The 17,401-nt window shown below is 40.3% G+C and overlaps 2 protein-coding genes across 5 annotated transcripts; one reads left to right on the forward strand and one right to left on the reverse strand.

Annotated features, from left to right (window-relative positions):
- Positions 1 to 599: 599 nt before the first annotated feature.
- Positions 600 to 2,548, reverse strand: cks1b (CDC28 protein kinase regulatory subunit 1B). Of its 2 annotated transcripts, none has more exons than XM_072370148.1 (4): positions 2,423 to 2,548; positions 2,128 to 2,195; positions 1,810 to 1,937; positions 600 to 1,296 (listed from the first exon to the last, which is right to left on the reverse strand). In XM_072370148.1, exons 2-4 carry the CDS (start codon positions 2,184 to 2,186, stop codon positions 1,247 to 1,249), a joined length of 237 nt encoding a protein of 78 aa, XP_072226249.1. In that variant the 5' UTR covers positions 2,187 to 2,195; positions 2,423 to 2,548; the 3' UTR covers positions 600 to 1,246. The 2 variants fall into 2 exon arrangements, with proteins under 2 accessions (XP_072226249.1, XP_072226250.1); XM_072370149.1 differs by lacking the exon at positions 2,423 to 2,548 and adding an exon at positions 2,310 to 2,404.
- A 2,422-nt stretch (positions 2,549 to 4,970) lies between these two features.
- pbxip1a (pre-B-cell leukemia homeobox interacting protein 1a) lies at positions 4,971 to 16,789 on the forward strand. 3 transcript variants are annotated; one of them, XM_072369939.1, is made up of 10 exons: positions 4,971 to 5,359; positions 5,903 to 6,030; positions 7,878 to 7,962; positions 8,058 to 8,131; positions 8,541 to 9,180; positions 10,769 to 10,999; positions 13,034 to 13,077; positions 13,261 to 13,356; positions 13,534 to 13,714; positions 13,807 to 16,789. In XM_072369939.1, the coding sequence occupies exons 2-10, from the start codon at positions 5,959 to 5,961 to the stop codon at positions 14,835 to 14,837; spliced, it is 2,454 nt and encodes an 817-aa protein (XP_072226040.1). In that variant the 5' UTR covers positions 4,971 to 5,359; positions 5,903 to 5,958; the 3' UTR covers positions 14,838 to 16,789. The 3 variants fall into 3 exon arrangements, with proteins under 3 accessions (XP_072226040.1, XP_072226039.1, XP_072226041.1); XM_072369938.1 differs by having other exon boundaries at positions 4,971 to 5,125; XM_072369940.1 differs by having other exon boundaries at positions 4,971 to 5,112.
- The last annotated feature ends 612 nt before the right edge of the window (positions 16,790 to 17,401 follow it).

Below are 17,401 nucleotides of genomic sequence, written 5' to 3' on the forward strand. Positions count from 1 at the left end.
AATCAGAAAGTCAGAAGAGTAACTTAAAATATGATACTCATATTTACAGAAGTATGAAACTTCTGTAAATATGTGGGGTGCTTACAGATGCTGGTCTTCTACGTGTTATGGGACAATAATCAGGATTCTGCACAAAAGCCTGTTTAGATCAAGCTTAATAGCGCTACATCATCAATACCAAAGTTCTACTGTACCTTTATGGCACAATAATCAAAAGTCCAGCATCTCTACATTTCCGTAAAGTCTAAATTACATGACATTGTTTTTCTTTTTTTTTTTTTTTTTTTTTTAGTCTAAGAAAGGGGTGGGGGGTGAAAAGAAAAAATCTACATCAAAGTCACAGCTCTGCAAAGGGGGAAGTTCATATCCCTTCACAGCAGCTCAAAATTAAACAGAATAACAGATTTTACAGTCGGCAATGAGACAAGTGCTTTAGTTTCTCAGAAAAGCCGTTTTCTCATCTCTGATGCAAACAATTGTTTTATTTCAAGAGAACATTTTGACATTGCCACAAAAGCAATCAACCACCTTCTCTTAACTTTTACATGTGAATAAGCCCTGTTACGACTGTAACATTTGCCAGAATATAAGCCCACGCATGAGATTTAAAAGTATACATTTATTTCAGAAAGGGCAATGTTTCATAAATACTGAGCAGCTCATAGGTACAATCGGACCAGTCGAAACATTTTGCTCTAAAAAGGAGGCCAAAACTAATATGCTCTTATCAAAACAGGATCAAGACAAGTTTCTATGAGACTGATACAGATTTACGCGCACATGACAATATTGTTAAATGCCAATTTACAGTGTCATTTAAACCAAGCAGCAGCATGTCACAAAACCGCAGATTTATGTTTCAGACTCAAACTATAGTCAGGATCCAACTATTCTTTCTGGCTTGATGCTCTTTTAGAATACCTCAAATGTTGATATTTCACTCCCCACATCTTAAAGCAATCGATCTAAAAAGCTGGAATATCCAAGCAGATTCAGCAACTTGGACAGGTGGATAAGTCAAAATGTTTCAATGTCGGGCGTCGCCGTTAACGCATGCAGAAGTCCTTTTGCCATTAGAAGGTTGATCATCTTTTCCTTCAAAACATACGCCATTCCACAACCACTGTTCATAAATGTGATAGTCCGTCTCCAGGTCCAGCATGATCAGCCCAAAGGCACCTACCACACTGAAGAGTTGATGTGTGGCACATAGGGACTGACCTTTGTGGCCCCCAGAGAATCTCCCTTATGATTTGGGATTTGGCAGAGGACGCCGGAACAGCAAAATGTGTGGCTCTGCGGGGTGAAAGCAGAAAAATATTCATTAGGCAAAAATACCAATTAAACAAATGTAACACTTTTACTATATGTAGGAAAACATAACATTTGTGGCTCCAAAAACATCTTTGAATGGAGGGTGTGACTGTTTGTCACATGCCCATGTGAAATAAAAAATAAAATAAAAACATAATGCATGACATGTTGACAACTCATCTGCACAATGCCATCAAGAGCATACAGTTAACCATTTGAAAAAAGACAGACACCCCCAGTATGTTCAGAATACTTATCTTTCATTGCTGTATAGGAGGTGACAAATGTGCACATTTGAGGGGGCTGACATGGCTTCAGATTTTGACTTACAGTAGCAGATATGTTAAAAGGCATAGTGTTACGGGAATTCCCTTGTAAAACAAAATTTAAAAAAATATTCAAAAAGCCAAAGTCCTTCACATTAAACTTGTGCCTAGTTTCAGTTTGACTTTTTTTCTTGTTAGGGACATTATACCTAGGTTACGATTAAGATACCTGGCTGATGGATCATGTAATGAACCCATCCTTGACTTTGTTGGACCCCAAGGTTCCTCCATTCAGTCTCCGACATCAAATGGGTCTTGGGTACACGCTTTGCGATGTCTTTGGGTAGCATGACATGTCTGTCGAAAGAAAAAAAGAAAAACTAAAATGTACGGGTGAGATTGAAAATAGTCCTTGCACATCGTGTCACACAGCTGGCATTTTTCTTTATAATAGCACCTCGCGGTAAACTGTTAAACTGTTTAGAGGATAAATATATCAATCTAATGTCAAACTTATATTGCATGTTGTATAAACACTGATACCAACCTGTACTCGTATTTTTCATCGTCATATTTGTCAGAGTAGTAGATTTGCTTGTGAGACATGGCGGAAGCCTGGTGAAGAAGTTTTAAGCGTCAGTTAGCGTTCAGAAATAAAATAAAAAAAGAAAGAAAGAAAGTTAGCATAATACTGTTAGCAGTAAGCTAAGCGAGTGTGGCTAAGCTAACCTGCTTCCAGTTAGCCGAGATCAACCGTTATTACGAGAAGTTGTGTGTATGTAAACTCCAAACCAAGCCCCTTTTCTTACTTTATGACACAATAAGTTAAGTTTTAAAATTACCTTATGTGAGTGACAAAGTATTTTGGTGCAAATAAAACACACTATTCCAGTTTTGGCGTCCGATAACAGCTCGATGTTTGCTCTCTCTTTGTTTCCCTCTCGAATGTTTGCGAGCCCGCTTTTCACCGTTCAAATGAACCTGGCTTCATCCCATTGGTTAGACTAACGGAAAAACTTACTTACCATTGGTCAATTCATTCTATCGCAGGAAATAACGTAAACTCTGTATGGCTTCTTAATTGGCCAACATGGCTTGGGGGGCGGAATCTGGTCCAGGTTCGTACGCACATGCGTACTTAACACTGTTGATTATTTTTACTTTTATTTAACCTTATACAGATTTAAGGTACATTGGCTTGAATATTTAAGATTGTTGATACTTTATTCTTAATTAGATTAATTTAGAAAGTAATTACCAAACTGACAGACAATAAAGACAATAATTCATCATGATCTAATGTGAAATAGTTAAGATCCTACTTGATCAGTTGCAACAGTATATTAATGCTCTTGTGATAATGATACATAAGTGATAATAATGCAGTGACATGTGTAAGTGTTACAGGGCCATTTTTCTGCAATGAGTGTTGTTTTTTCTGTTAGTGGTTTGCATAAGTTTAGTAATGACACTTTAATTGCAAGACTTACATGTAATTGAGCACCTTTACAAATACTTTTGTGTTGTTTAGTACTATACTTCTTCTCAAGGCTCTGAATACTTCTACTACAGGCTCCCGGTAACAAGACAAGTAAAACTGTACCACTATTAATATTTATATTAACAACAACACTGATGAAGATTGACACAAAATACTCAAGAGAGAGCCAGTACCAAAACAGCAAAGTAGTTTTAATGCAAAAACATCTAACAAATACAGATTTATTACTGGCTTTGACTGTCATATTACAAAGAAGTTTTATGGAGTCTCTATGGGAATCACATTTCACAACACACATACCTTGAACTGCAAGAGCCACACTGCCTATGAAGTTTTTTTTCTTTTGCTGAGAGATCACACTAAGAAGTGACAAAATACTTTGAAACCCCTTTTAACCAAATCAACTCTGGTACTTGAACTCTTACATATTATGAGAAGCTCACAATATGTAAAGCCAGCCCTGTCTCAAAGTAATTTACTAAAATAGACTTGATATGAAAATCTTTGTATATATGCAGATTGATATAAAATGCGCTTTTTCTGGCATCTCCCATTATATTAAATGTATTGCATTTTAGTTTCTGGAGTATAGATTGAGATTGCTCAAGACCTAAGGAACCAGAAAAAAAGAGATTTAAAAAAATGTTCTGAGTACTTCAAATTTAGGTGAAAAACCTTGATCGAACATTGATATATGTTCGTGGAAACAGGTGTCAGTGATCCGTTCATATGCCACATTTGAATACAACGGGAAACAGTTCTTGACTTGACAGTAAAATACTATTACGGGTAAAGTACAGACAATAGAGGTGTTTTATGAAGAATCCCAGTAATTAAGTTCATGACACACCATATGTCTACTTCACTGAATTTCTTTAAAGGTTGTAAATTATGCCTTTTACAGCTCCAGTATTTGGAGTTCTCTGCTGCATGTGCAGTACTGTGCTGACATTTGAGCCCCACCCCTCCTTCATTTCTTTATATGTTGCCAGGACTGTGGGAAATAGATGCAGCTATTTTTTAAAACGTGCAAACATAAATGTAGATACAGTGTACAGAAGTAAAAACTGAGGTTGTAGAATTTCAACAACCTTGACAGTCAATATTTGGTATGACTATCTTTATTCTGCAGTCTGAGCCCTCCTGGACAAATTTTCTTGTAATTTCTTTAAGTAGTCTTCAAGAATAGTTCTGCAGGATTCTTGAATGACATTCCAAAGCTCTTCTTTGGATATTGGCTGCCTTTGTGTTTTGTTCTCAGTCAAGATGATCACACGCTGCTATGAGACCATGCCTGATGAGGCTTCAAGGTCCAGATAAATCTGTCTCGACCTGTGTCAGGTATTTACTGTATTTTGTCCTTTTTCTCATTGGTCATCTGCTGTAGTAGAAAGTCTGGCTCCTTAAAAGCAAAATATAAAGAAATGAGAAGTGGATCAAGACTTTTGCCCCCACCTTTATCTTATTTTGATTACATTTGCCTGCTTTGTAATAAGGAAGTCGGATGGACTATTAACATACTAATAATAGAGTAGAAGGAGTCAGATGATGAAATGAATGTCTACACTGAAGCAATAGCGGTTATGGGATTATCTGCTCTGGTAAGTCCCGCAGTCAAATTTAGCTCTGCAGACGTGTCAGTGTGCAGCTGGTTCTAGTGGCCTCTCCCTCCTGTGTATATATATGTGTGCAAGCATGCATTTTGAGGGTCAGGGTCACACACAAAGTTATATTATTATAAACCACGGAGAAGGAGGTCTGTCTATCACCTGCTACCGTCACCTGCAGGCGTCAATCACGCCGGGATGGACGTCGCTTTCCTGACACGACACATCTATCTGATTGGCCAAGCCTTGATTTAGGGGCGGGCATTTCTTGTACTTACTGAAATCCCATTGGACGAGAGGCGCTTTGGGACGACGTGACGCAGCTTGGAATTCCCAAAGTTCCCAAGTTCACAGGAGAAGAAGACCGTTGTTGTTACTTAAAACATAACGTTTTGCAGGAGAAAAAACTGCGAGCGACTGAGCCGTAAGCAACAGGGGTAAACAAAACGCCTTCTTGTGGGTTTAATTTGATATCGCTAGCATGTGTGTGACGCGCCTGCTAACTGCTGGGCCTGAGTGGGAACGCGGAAGAGTGGGAATGTTCAAGCTACCATCCTTTGTTTACCATCATGAGTGAACATTGAATTTGGTTGCTACGGCAATCATAGCCCCCAGAGTCTGTGTCGTTTGTGTGCAAAACAGAACCTTAGCGCATTTAGTGTTGCAGACGAGTGAGTATGAATCTATGTTTGCTCGTTAATGGATCAATGAGCTGCTCGTGCCAGGGGCTTGTCCGTTTTTGGATATTTAACTGCAGCACAGATTGACAGGATGGATGGATCTGAATGAGAGGTTGTCCAGAAGCAGCGATAGCAAAGCAGTCAAAAATAAAATCAGGAAATGTCTGTCTTTTTTTGTAACAGGACCCTTTGTTTAGCTGCGCAGCATTGTATTATGGATGCCACCATAGTGTTGCATAACTTGAATCAACGATAATCAGCTCTTTATCCCGTGTGCGCAGTGTATTATTTCGTAAACTGCACCGCTATTGCTTAATTAAGTCAGTTTAAGCAATAGTTTATATAATCCGAAGGCTAAAAACCGCATGCACCTGCACATATTTTGTCTTTATATGTGATTTTTCTTGTCGCCACAGAAACATTGTTAACACGGGTTGCGGACAGACTATTTCACCTAGGACATTTTCTTGAATCTCACAAGACATGGATTTGGCACGTTTAGTGAAGACACGTTGTTGCTGTGTTCATTTGCAGGATAGCATAAAGCAGAATCTGTCTTGTGCTGTGCCAAGTTGAGCCTGGCGAGGGCGATGTCTGACAGCAGCAACAGCACAGGCAGCAGTGGCTCCTCAACCAACAGCTGGACCCTCCTCTCCCCAGAGGTAAGCATGGACAACCAGAAGAGGAAAGTCTGCCTCATACTGATCTCTGAGTCTGGATATAGCTTCGGGAATGATTATCGTTCTGGCTCATGAATTGCCTGAACTTTGAAACCCTTGAGATTATAAAACCATGGTGGGTGTCCGCAGAGCACCAAATTATGAGTCATCATTCATACAATATGTCCAGTTTGAATGAAAACAACTCCACCTCCTGCTTTCTTTTACTGTAAGACAGTTAATTTATCTTTCTGGGCACTGACCTGTACATTTTTTTTATTAACCAATTTCACTGTCTTGTCAGTTTTGCATTACTGCCAGTGTTAAATTTGGCTTTTAAGCACAAAATGTTGCGACTCTTTATCTGTGTTGAGTTGCACTGTGTTAGTGAAGAGTGTTTCTAATTCAAAACCGTTTCCAAAAACATTTGGATGCTGTGTAAAATGTACATCGATTATCCGTAACATTATGTCCGTCTGTCTAGTATTGTGTAGTTTCTCTTGTTTCCACCAAAAGAGCCCTGACCACTCCGGGCATGGACACAGATTATCCGACACGTGCTACTGACACGGCCACCTCTACTTTTGGGGGTGACTGATCTGGTGGTTAGGTCGTTGGCAATTGTCAAAGTAACATCCATGTGAATGCCAAAAGGCGGATTTTCCCATCAGATTTTGGCATTGTAGCAAGATGAGCAGTGTTACTCACTTAACCGGTCAGTGCTTCTAACATTGTAGCTGATCTGTATAAATAAAAAAATGAATGAGATGATTTGTAAATCATTCAAGACCTATGTTGCCTAGAAAATAGTGTAGAGACAATATTGCAGATATTGAAATAGAAATTTTAACTACACTCTGAGCCTTTTGGAACTTAAGAGACAAACCGCTTTAGCATTGAAAGCTGTGAAATACTTTGGTATTCCTGGTTGTCATAGGATTTCAGCAGCTCAACAGTCTGGAGATATTTTTTAGCATAATAAAACTATTATTTACTGGAGGTGACAGTACTGAAATGCAGACTGGTCAGTTTAGCCTGAAGATTGTTTTTTACGTGGAGTCATGCTGTTGTAATACATGCAGAATGTGGTTTGGGGTTGTCTTGCTGAAATAAGTCAAGCCTTGACTAAAAAAATGGGACATCTGGATAGTGGCACATGTTGCTGCAAAACCTCTGTATTTTGCTCAGCGTTAATGGTTCCTTCACAGATGTGCAAGTTACCTGCCTTGTGCACAAAAACGCCCACTCACCAGAACAGACAGTGGCTTTTGAACCTCATTCCAGCTCCAACATGCTTGAGCTCTCCGGATCTTTGTTTTTTTCTATATATTTTGGCTTTGAGATGTTGAGTTTTAACTTATACGTGTGGATGCAGAGGGAGAAGGTGATTTTTAGAGGTGCTCTATAGACAATGCAGTGATTTTTAACTCCAGAATTATGTCCGTTTTAATGCTCTTTCTGTACTTATTGTTATTGATCTCTTGACAATGAACATTTTCCACAGTGTCATCAGGAATGTGTTTTGTTAGTTAGGACAGACATGATAGCTTGATGACTCATAGGAATGGAGAGTTATCTGTCCTCATTTAGATAAGTAAGGTTAATGTATTTGAAAGATCATATTAGACAAATTTCACTTGGTTGCTATTTGATTAATTAAGATGAACAGTGCAAACTGAAAGAAATTCCTTTGATCCGTAAACCACGTATTCCCTATGTCAAACATTTGTGTGCACTGGTGAATAAACATGCGTGCCTGCATTAGGTGCACTTTAAATGTCAATGTCAGCGTTACCAATTAGGTAATAATTGTAGGAAGCCTGATCTAGTTGGATCTTCTTACCCCACAGGAAGCTGCCATTGAGAATGTCGGGCCAGTGGATGATGGCACTGAGAGTCTTGGCGACGCTCCCAGTCTCTCTGAGGAGGTGACAGGTAGTGTCAACATCCGTCGTTAGGGTTGTGGCATAAATGAGAATCAAACCTGTTGTTGGGTTTCATATTTCGTTTCTGACATTGTGCACATTTAGTTTCAGGTGCTGCTGCTGAGTACAAACCAGCTGATATTCCAGTAGAAACTGTTCTATCTGAAGAAGGCCATCAGGTTGGTACACAGTAACCTAAACTAACACCTAGTTCAGGCATGTCAACCCATTGAAAAAAAAACACAAAAATCCTGTTACTGCTTCATTTCTTTGTTATAATTAGCAATGTTATATAATTTCTAAACATTTAGGGTGAAGTGTGTAACGCAAAAAGTAGAAAATTCAAAATTCAACAGTGTTTTTTTTTTGTTTTCTAAGTGCAAAGCCAGTGTCTGCTTACAATAAATATCCTCAGAAGTTGAGATTTGGTCTATTAAAATATTCAAAAGTCCTTCTCAGCTGCAAATTGAAAAAAAAAAATGTCATATGAAGTATAGTCTGAGGAACAATATTTGGCTTAAAATGGCAAAAACATCAAATAAAAAATGTAAAACCGGTAATCTTCTTCCTTTTCTGCCTCATCACCAGGTTTGTCAAGAGACATCCCCAGAGTCGAGTGAGGGTCCCGTCCCTTCTAGTCCTACCCGGTTGAGCCCTCTTCCACCTAACCCCCTTGACCCTCCAGACCTTGATCTGGAGAGTCAGCCTCCAGTTATCCATGATATTGTAACCAGCTCCCCAAGTGACAATGAACACCTGGGTGCCATGCCTTTTGTCACCAACATCAGTTCAGGGGCTCCTCTAGATATCCCAGCTGTAGAAGTCCTCCCAGTTGAGCCCGATGAGTACTGCTCTTCTCCTCCCATGAGTGAGATCCCCGTCTCAGCTGAGCTGGCTCTTGACACGCCTGCTGATGCTGTGCTTCCTGCAAGTCCTGCTGAGGAGAGTCCCATCTTCAGCGCTGAACCCGAGGTTAATGTCCCCACAGAGACCCTTACAGCCACTGATCCGCCATCCGACGTCGAAGCTGATATCACTCTTGTTCCAGACAGCACAGCACCTCCAAGCACAATTCCAGAGAGCCTGGTAAAAGAACATCCAGACAAAGAAAGTCCTGCACCAGAGACAATTGGCTCAGCTGAGACGGAGGAAGAAGAGGCTGCTGTTGAAAAGGAGCCAGCAAAGCCATGCGAGAACGTGCCTGAGGAAGAAATAGAGGACGAAGAAGGTATGGAATTATCCAACAGGAATGCTTGAGGTAGTCACTCAGCAATTACAAATACAGTGAGAAATAACATATTTTCTTTTTTCTTAACACTTCTTCTGACGAGATTGGGGCTTTTAATACAGCGGACATTCAGAAATCCTTCAAATGAAACAACCATTGACACAAAAGTGACAGTTTGGTTGGCTTGCTCGTGATTCCCATCCACAGGACATGCATAAGTTCTAAATGGAGTATAGATAGATAGATGGGATGGGATGGGATGGTATGGGGCATCCTGCTCTAACGTTGTTTCTAAATATACATGTTAATTTGAAAAACACTAAAAAGCGTTGACCTTCTGCTAGCTTCTCCTAGAAAGACAGTTTTCTTTTCATTGTTTATCTAAACCAGTTTGTCTACTAGTTATTAGGATATCTGGCCGTGTGTTGCTTTGCAACAAGTGTGACAATAACCACTCAAAAGATTTTTGAATTTGATGGGCTTTTGCCAGCAAAACAAGCAAAATCTGAAGAAGCAAACAATGAAAAGAAATGTTTTAACACATCGGAGAACCGGGTCATCTAGGACAGGCGTAGGAGGAGGACAGCAGAGTTCTTTCTGACATAAAGTTGATGTGTGGCAAAATGAGTTTCTAACTAACCTTTGATTCCTCTTGGTCTATACAGTTCTGCTCGGCTGGAATAATAAGAGGCCATGGGTTTGCTATGTAGGAATCTAAATACAAGTTGATTTAGAAATAAGTACCACATAATTTGTGAGCATTTTAATGGGGATTTTGACACAGTCACCCCTTAGAAGGCTGGACCTTGAGATCAGCTGGTCCATTTTAAGGCTATTAACATGTAACTCCACAATGTGATTTAGCAGTTTGTATTTTCAGACCAGCTGATAGTTGATCACATTAAAAACTATGAGAAAACTACTGCACAATAAACTCATGAGGCTTTCGGGGCCTCTGGGGGGCATCAGAGGTTCTGTGGCTGTTAACAGCTATTCCCAGTTGGTAGTGCAGCCTTGAGGAAACTAGAAGTGATTTCTGGTGCTTGCAATTAGCAAAAGCTGATTGAAAAAAACAAAACAAAAAGAAAAAACAGAAATCTCACTGAAGATTTGTTAACGTGTTTCTTATCTGTGTCACGCTCGCAGCTGGAAAGAGATTTATCACCATGTCAGTGAGGTCCACGCCCCGCTGAGAAATTGAAGAAAACCCAAGCATGAAATTACTGTTGTTGTAATTTAGTGAGAAAATGTCATGCATTTCCACAACCAGCACCAGTCTCTTTGTCAGACATTTCTCACATGCTGTTTGCACATTTTTGTGTTCTGCATTTCATGTCATTATTCAGATGCTGGTATTTTTATGTGCCGAAGGCTGCCAGTAGATAATTATAATCTTGGGAATAACTACTGATGATTTAGTCTGTAAAGATATTAAGATGATTTATTGACGGGACTTGGAGCCTCAGTTGCATGCATATGGTTTAGGTTCACGCATTATAAGCATCATCTGTTCCAAAGAGTCTCTGATGTTTCGGAATTCTGTTTTCATGTTCACAAACTCTCCTTGTTACGTTTCTCCCCCTTTCAGAGCTATCCAGCAGTCTGGAGTTGGGTGAAAGGAGCAGCTTTGATGATGGACTGAGGAGGAGGAATGTGCCCTTTGATGCCCCAAGACCAAGAACCTCTGATGAGGAAGATGATGAAGAGGAGGTAGAATTTAAGCTGGCTGAGAGGAAGGAGGAAAGGTCATGGTTCTCCCTGAACAAATGCATTGTGGCTGGTCTGGTCCTGCTCTTCTTAGGTTCCCTCTTTCTTTCAGGTAAGTTCCTCTTTAATAATCATCCCATTTTGCTTCTGCTTTTTAAACCCTCATCTAGTAAGAGGTATTATTCTTGCTTACAGCATCTGCATGCTGTATAGTAACAGCAGAAGCTAAATTACTCAACTGTATTTTTCACCTTATACCTCATTATTCATGGTAGGATTACACCACAATTCCAAATAGTGGGTCAATGTGTAAAATTTGAATAAAGACAGTTTGTACTAACTTGTAAATCTCATAAAAAATGTATCTTATTTACAGTAGAACAGAGAAAACATATCAGCTGTTGAAAGTGAGACATTACATTGTTTTCTGAGAAATAATGGACCATCTTAGATTTTTAAGATGTCTCAAAATCTTTGGAACAGAGGAAACAAAAGGCTGGAAAAGTATGTGGTGCTAAAAAGAAACAGCTGGAGGATCACGTTGCAACTAATTAGCTTAACCAGCAACAGATTAGTAACTTTATTAGATGTGAAGAGAGCACCTTAAAGATACAGTCTGTCAGAAGTAAAGATGGACAGAAGTTCAGTAATCTTAAAAAAACAACAACCTGTATCTACAAATTATGTTTCAGAATATTCTATTATCTATAATACATAATATCATCAGAAGATTCAGAGAATCTGAAGTCATCTCTGTGCGCAAGGTAGAGGGTTGACTCACATCTTCATTTATAGATGAGCAGAAATGGAGCATATTCCTATGACCCTCTTTCCTGAAGCCTATGGTTCATTGTGTATAATATACAATCCTGTGAGCCCTGAGCCACCCTTCGTTTTTTATATATTTTCCTTCCAGGGAGCCAGACGTTCAGTGGTCTGGAATAGTTTCAAAATTCTCTCTTTAAAATTTGACAGCTTTTTCACATATTTTTTGTCCAGTATTCTCTGGGAATACTTTTAATGATATTAAAAGTTGTACATTTGCGTTGTAAATGATGGATTCACAAAGTCGCTGCTGTTTTACACAGAGAAGCATTACTCCTACATTGTTACACCATTTGACCACAGACTCAGTCCCAGCGAGATGAGCCCCTCCACATCTTTACCTCCCTGGGAGGCTCTTTCTATACTCACTCATATTACTGACCTGTTGCCACTTTTCCTAATGCTGTGTTTCTTAATTCCGGTCCTCATGACCCACTGCCCTGCATGTTTTCAATGTTTCCCTCCTCCACCACACCTGATTCAAATGAATGGCTCCTTATCAGGCCACTGCAGAGCTTGATGACGAGTTGATCATTTGAATCAGGTGTGGCGGAGGAGGGAAACATCGAAAACATGCAGGGCAGTGGGTCATGAGGACCGGAACTGAGAAACATTGTCCTAATGAGATGTGAGATATGCTACTTGGTATTTTCTTATTATTCTGTCTCATTAAAAAATGGGGTTGTTCACCCTTTGCAGCAAAAGGTTAGACTGCTCTAAGGTTCTCACTGTAAATGTAGTCAAAATGTTAAGTCCACTTGTTTGACAGTGACAGTATTTGAGGTACATAAGCGTGTTTATTTGCAGTTCTCAGCAATACTTAGGTGTCTGTTTTTAGATCTTGTTGACTAAGCTGCACTATGGCAACAGGTTTCCTCTCTGACCTGGATAATGGCAGGTCCAGTGCCAAAGATAAGACTGCTGTGTAAGCTTCTGCTCTCGCTGGCTGACGCTCAGTAGATTGTCAAAGCACTTATTTGGCCTGACAGCTCATGCAGCAGCAGCAGAAAAAAGCAAATAACATGCTTTTGGAATTGTGGGGATGACGCTCTTCGTCACTGTTTAGAAGGTATCTCTTGATGTTCAGGGGGAGGATGTAGAAAGGAAAGTATCATTGGCAGGTATTTTGTTTGATGACAAGTCAAATGTATCGTGCTTTTTTAAAAAAAAATATATATATCAGCAAACTAATAGAGTCTTCTAATGTAGCGGTGGTGCACCTCACAATCAAAGCAAGTTTCTGAGACAGTTTGGCAGCTATGTGGCAATAAATGTGTCCTTCATCAGGTTTGTGTGAATGTGGTGTTGTCTTGTTTAACAGGTGACTTTGATGCCTCCGAACTGAGCGACGGAGAACAAAGCCAGGTCTGTTTTTTTTGTTTTGTTTGTTTTTCAAGCTGATTATTCTCATTGTCCAGTACGTGTCTGTGTAGTAGTATGCAAATGAATCATTTTCCTTAAAGCTGCAGAGATGAATAGCAAAAATAAAAAGCATGTATTTTTTTTAAAGTATGTGTTTTCTTCATGCACCAATGATTTTCAATCCAGGACTGGCTTAGCAATGATCCACAGGATATGAAAGCGCTATTGGATAAACTGACACAGGAAAACCAACAAATCACTGAGTTAGAGGCTCAACTGCAGGTCAGCATAGAGCCCTACTGACGTTAATTATTCATTTATACAATCTCATTAAAATACTGCTGAGTAAAGTCAGCTTGATTTAAAATAAAGCGTTTTGATTATTGTCTAATTTGTGTAGCATCTGGATTTCAGCTGCCCTGTTGTCCACTGTAACCCGTCTCTATTTACATCTCTCAGACTAAGAAAGAGGAACTTGACTCTGAGATGAGGGCAGTGGCTGCCAGTGGTGATGAAAAGGGTACAGCTGATTTGGAAAATGAAAATGCAAAACTGAGGGAGGAGCTGTTGTCTCTGCCTGAGCTGAAGAGAGAGCTGGAGAGCCTGAGGGTCAGAGTGACTGAACTCAACCAGCTCACAGGTGTGTTGTGGGCGAAATCTGTGTTGCCTCGGTACTTTTTACTTGAATTGTTTGACAATTTCTTAAGTTTTGATTTCTTGAAACCCCTGCAGCTGAGCCGGAAATACTCCAAGCTACTTCGAGTTCAGCCTCTCAGCCCAATGACAAAGACGCTCAGAGTTCTCATAAAGCATCTGGGCCAGAGAGGAAGGAGGAAGGTATGCGGAAGGAAGAACTCCAGAGGCAGAAGGTTCTTCTGGAAGAGAGCAAGAAAAGACTTGAGGGGATGAGAAAAGATGGGGGCGACAGAAAACGAGTTTGGGATAGTTTGGATGAGATCCAGAAGAAGCTGTCTGAACAAGTTGAGAGGTGGGGGAAGAAGAAGCCACAGGAGTCCAAATGGAAAGGAAACAAAGGCAAAAACAGTGAACGGGACCAGTGGAAGAAGGAGGAAAAGGAGTGGAGAGGAGAGAAGGAGTGGAAGCGCAGCAAAGAGGGTGGATGGAGGGACAAGGAGGAGAAGAAGGAAAAGGAGTGGAAGCCTCAGAAGCAGAACGCTCACAAAGAAGCCTGGAGGAAACACCAGGATGAGTGGGAGAGAAAGAAGGATGAGCGCAGAAAGGACAGAGAGGAAAGGAGGAAGGAGAAACCGTGGCACAGCCTTCCGGGTAAAAACTCTCACAACCATCATCAGCACCAGCATCAGCATCACCATCAGCAGCCCCGCCAGCCTCATCAGCACCACAACAACGACTTCTGGAGAGACCAAGAGCAGAAGCTCCATCACAACGTCCGCCCTCAGCTGGGCTGCACCTCAGTGGAGGACTGCGCCAACAAGGAGGGACTCTATCCAGTGGAGCTGTCTGAGTTTGAGGAACTGTTAGAGGGCTACCTGAGCAAGCTCGAAGGGTCCTCAAATGAAAGCAAGGACAAGATCAGAAGGCTGACTGCAGAGTTCTTTGAGGATGGCGTGTTCATTCACGACAGGGTTCTCTTCAGCGACTTTGCTGAGGATGTGGCGGACATTCTGGAAGACATGGTTGACGTATTGGACGGTGGAGGACTGAAGGATGACGACTCCCTTGAGGAGGAGATGGAGGAGTTTGAGCGAGAGGCCCTGTGGAAGTTTGCTGCCACAGCTTAGAAATGGACACAGTTAAAAACAGTAAAATCCAAGTGGAAGACAAAGCACAGGTGGTGATTTTATAGGACATTTCTTGCCCACCCTCTCCTCTTCAGAGCTGTAATTGTAGTAACTTTTGGTACAGAGTGGTTGTGCCTCTCATAAATGTGTCCCTCTGAGTCTCTAATTATAAGCTACACTTGTATTTGTCATTTTGGACTTAGTTGTTACCTACCTCTGTCAAGTCATGCCTCCTCAAGTGAAGTCCCGCAGTAATGTGTTGTGTGAATTTTCCTTTGCTATTTACTGCTGTACACAGTGCATGTTGCAGTCTGCGATGTAAAATTAAAGCCAGAGCACACAAAAACAGGATCCTAAGGAGATGTTACTTGCAAATAATGCTACTTAACAACAGTGCAATGTATAAATCGGTACAATTCTCTCTGTATGGCATGTAGAAAAGCATTTTAATTGGCAGGTCGACACTTTTCCTTGTGTGGAAATTCATCCCACCGAGCAGGTTAAAGAAATGTCCAGTGTTTTTCCTTCCTTTTTTTTCTGTTTGTAGATACCACTTGCCTTTAGCAACTGTCCAGTCCCAGAGGAATAGATCTGTTTTTAAAGTGATAAGAATCAGATTCAGTTTCCCCGAACAAACGCACACTGTGGCCTGTTCAAAAGCCCCAATCAACCCTTTCATCCTCCAACTCAACCCCTATGTGTTGAATCGGTTTGTGGGTGTTCGTCAAAGGGAGCAATACGAAGTGATAGCCATAGTTAAATTTATGACTGCTAAACCACTTTAGCACTTTCCTCAAGCATTTCAGAAAAACCTCGTCTTGGTTTTCTTTTCTGTAGAACATATGAGTTCTCTTGTATTTTTGTAGTGTAGTTGTGGGGCCTCTTTACTCCCAGGGCATTGAGTGAAACCACAGAGGTTAGTGATGTGAAGTAATCCCCAAAGAGTTTATTTGAGATCATTTGTTGATTCACCAAAATGAGTTTTGCAACCAAACCAGTGTTTTGTTTTCCCCTTTCGTCTTACTTTGTTCATAAATAGAAATTATCGGCATGCTTGCCAGTAATTTTTTTTTTTTTTTTTTTTCTTTTTGGAGTTGTAAGAAAAAAGAAAAGTAAAGAGGCAGATTTTTTTTTTCTCTAAGCCCAGAAGAAGCCAGGCAAAGATAAAAACAAGACTAGCATGAAGCAAAGTCCAAAAGGTTCTCCTGTGTCACTTTTCAGCGAAGTTAAGATGGTTCTTTTTCTTTCACTTCGCCCTTTCTGTGGATGCGATGTTGAAATGGACAGATTTTTTTCCAGTGATTGAAAGAAGCTTTGAAGTGTTTGCTGATTATTTATTAGTCACTGTTGGGCAGTTGTTTTCCTGTATTTTAACGAGAGGAGCCACAGATTTAGTCCCAGGCTGTTGTCGCTGAATGTTTAAACGGTTTTCACCCATTTTTGCTGTTCAAAAATGTAGTTTACCCTTTGCTGCTTATGTGCCTTTTTTCATGATGACTAGCTTAGTTTTGAGATGAGGTCTTGGATTTCATTGGCTACTACAAGAGGTAAACGAGTTTACACTACTTTCAGTTGTACCGCTGTTTATAGGGCAGAGAGTGAATGTCAGAGTTTTTACACACAAAGTGTTGAACTGATCTTTGCTCAATTTTCTCTGCCGTTTGTAGCGGGGAATGTTTCTTTTTCTGAAGGTTTCTAGACCAAAGGGTTTGAAGGAAAGAGTACACTAAACTAAACGTGAATCCTTTTAATGAAAGTGAGAGTTGAATTGATACTTGAGAAGTACTTGTGTCTTTGTGGGACAACAGTAGGGCTCTGTGCTTACTGATAATGTAGGACTGACTCAGATCCAGATGTAATTGATCTATCTAATTTTCCTCATCATCGGTTATGTCCTGTTTTTAGAACGTAAATGTTGAGTTCAATAAATTTTTCACCATTACGTCTGTAAATTGTCCTCTTTCTTTTTTTTTTTTCAAGGTTTACCAGATTCATTGGTTAAAATGTGAAGATTCTTATCAGATCTTTAAAACTGCTGAAACACAACCTCAGAGGATCGACAACAGTTGACATAATATTCCGCATGTCCTTGTTCTTATTTCACAAGAACAAAGCAATAATTTTAACAGCAATAATGTGGAGTCATTTTTTTGTTTCTTAAGATGTTATCAGTCTCTCACATTGTTGTGGAAGAATTTTGGGCCCCTATTCTTTCTAACGTTGCTTCAGTTCCTTGAGGTTTGCAGTCTTAGTTTGTGCACAGCTTACTTTAGGTCAGTTTGAGGTCTGGACTTTAACTGTCTCGTTGCAACACCTCAAGTCTTTACTTTTGCAGTTATTCTGTTGCAGATTTGCGGCTGTGTTTGGGATCATAGTCCTGTTGCATGGCCCAGACTTTAGCTGTTGAACAGATGGCCTCACATTTGACACTAGAACATGTTGGTATGCAGACAAGTTTGTGGTGGACTCGATGACTGCGACATGTGCAGGTCCTGTGGCTGCAAAACAAGCTCAGATCTTCAGCCCCCCATCAGAGCTTGACAGTTGCTTTGAGTTGTTTGGTT

Source organism: Leuresthes tenuis, unplaced genomic scaffold, assembly GCF_036924035.1.
Source record: "Leuresthes tenuis unplaced genomic scaffold, fLeuTen1.0.hap1 SCAF_18, whole genome shotgun sequence".
Taxonomy (NCBI): domain Eukaryota; kingdom Metazoa; phylum Chordata; class Actinopteri; order Atheriniformes; family Atherinopsidae; genus Leuresthes; species Leuresthes tenuis.

Coding starts and splice junctions, on each gene's coding strand:
- cks1b (XM_072370148.1), bottom strand. CDS start 2,186: ATGTCTCACAAGCAAATCTACTACTCTGACAAATATGACGATGAAAAA. Junction 1,938..2,127: donor GATGAAAAATACGAGTACAG/GTTGGTATCAGT, acceptor TTCTTTCGACAG/ACATGTCATGCTACCCAAAG. Junction 1,297..1,809: donor TTACATGATCCATCAGCCAG/GTATCTTAATCG, acceptor TTCACCCCGCAG/AGCCACACATTTTGCTGTTC.
- pbxip1a (XM_072369939.1), top strand. CDS start 5,959: ATGTCTGACAGCAGCAACAGCACAGGCAGCAGTGGCTCCTCAACCAAC. Junction 6,031..7,877: donor GGACCCTCCTCTCCCCAGAG/GTAAGCATGGAC, acceptor CTTACCCCACAG/GAAGCTGCCATTGAGAATGT. Junction 13,715..13,806: donor TGAACTCAACCAGCTCACAG/GTGTGTTGTGGG, acceptor AAACCCCTGCAG/CTGAGCCGGAAATACTCCAA.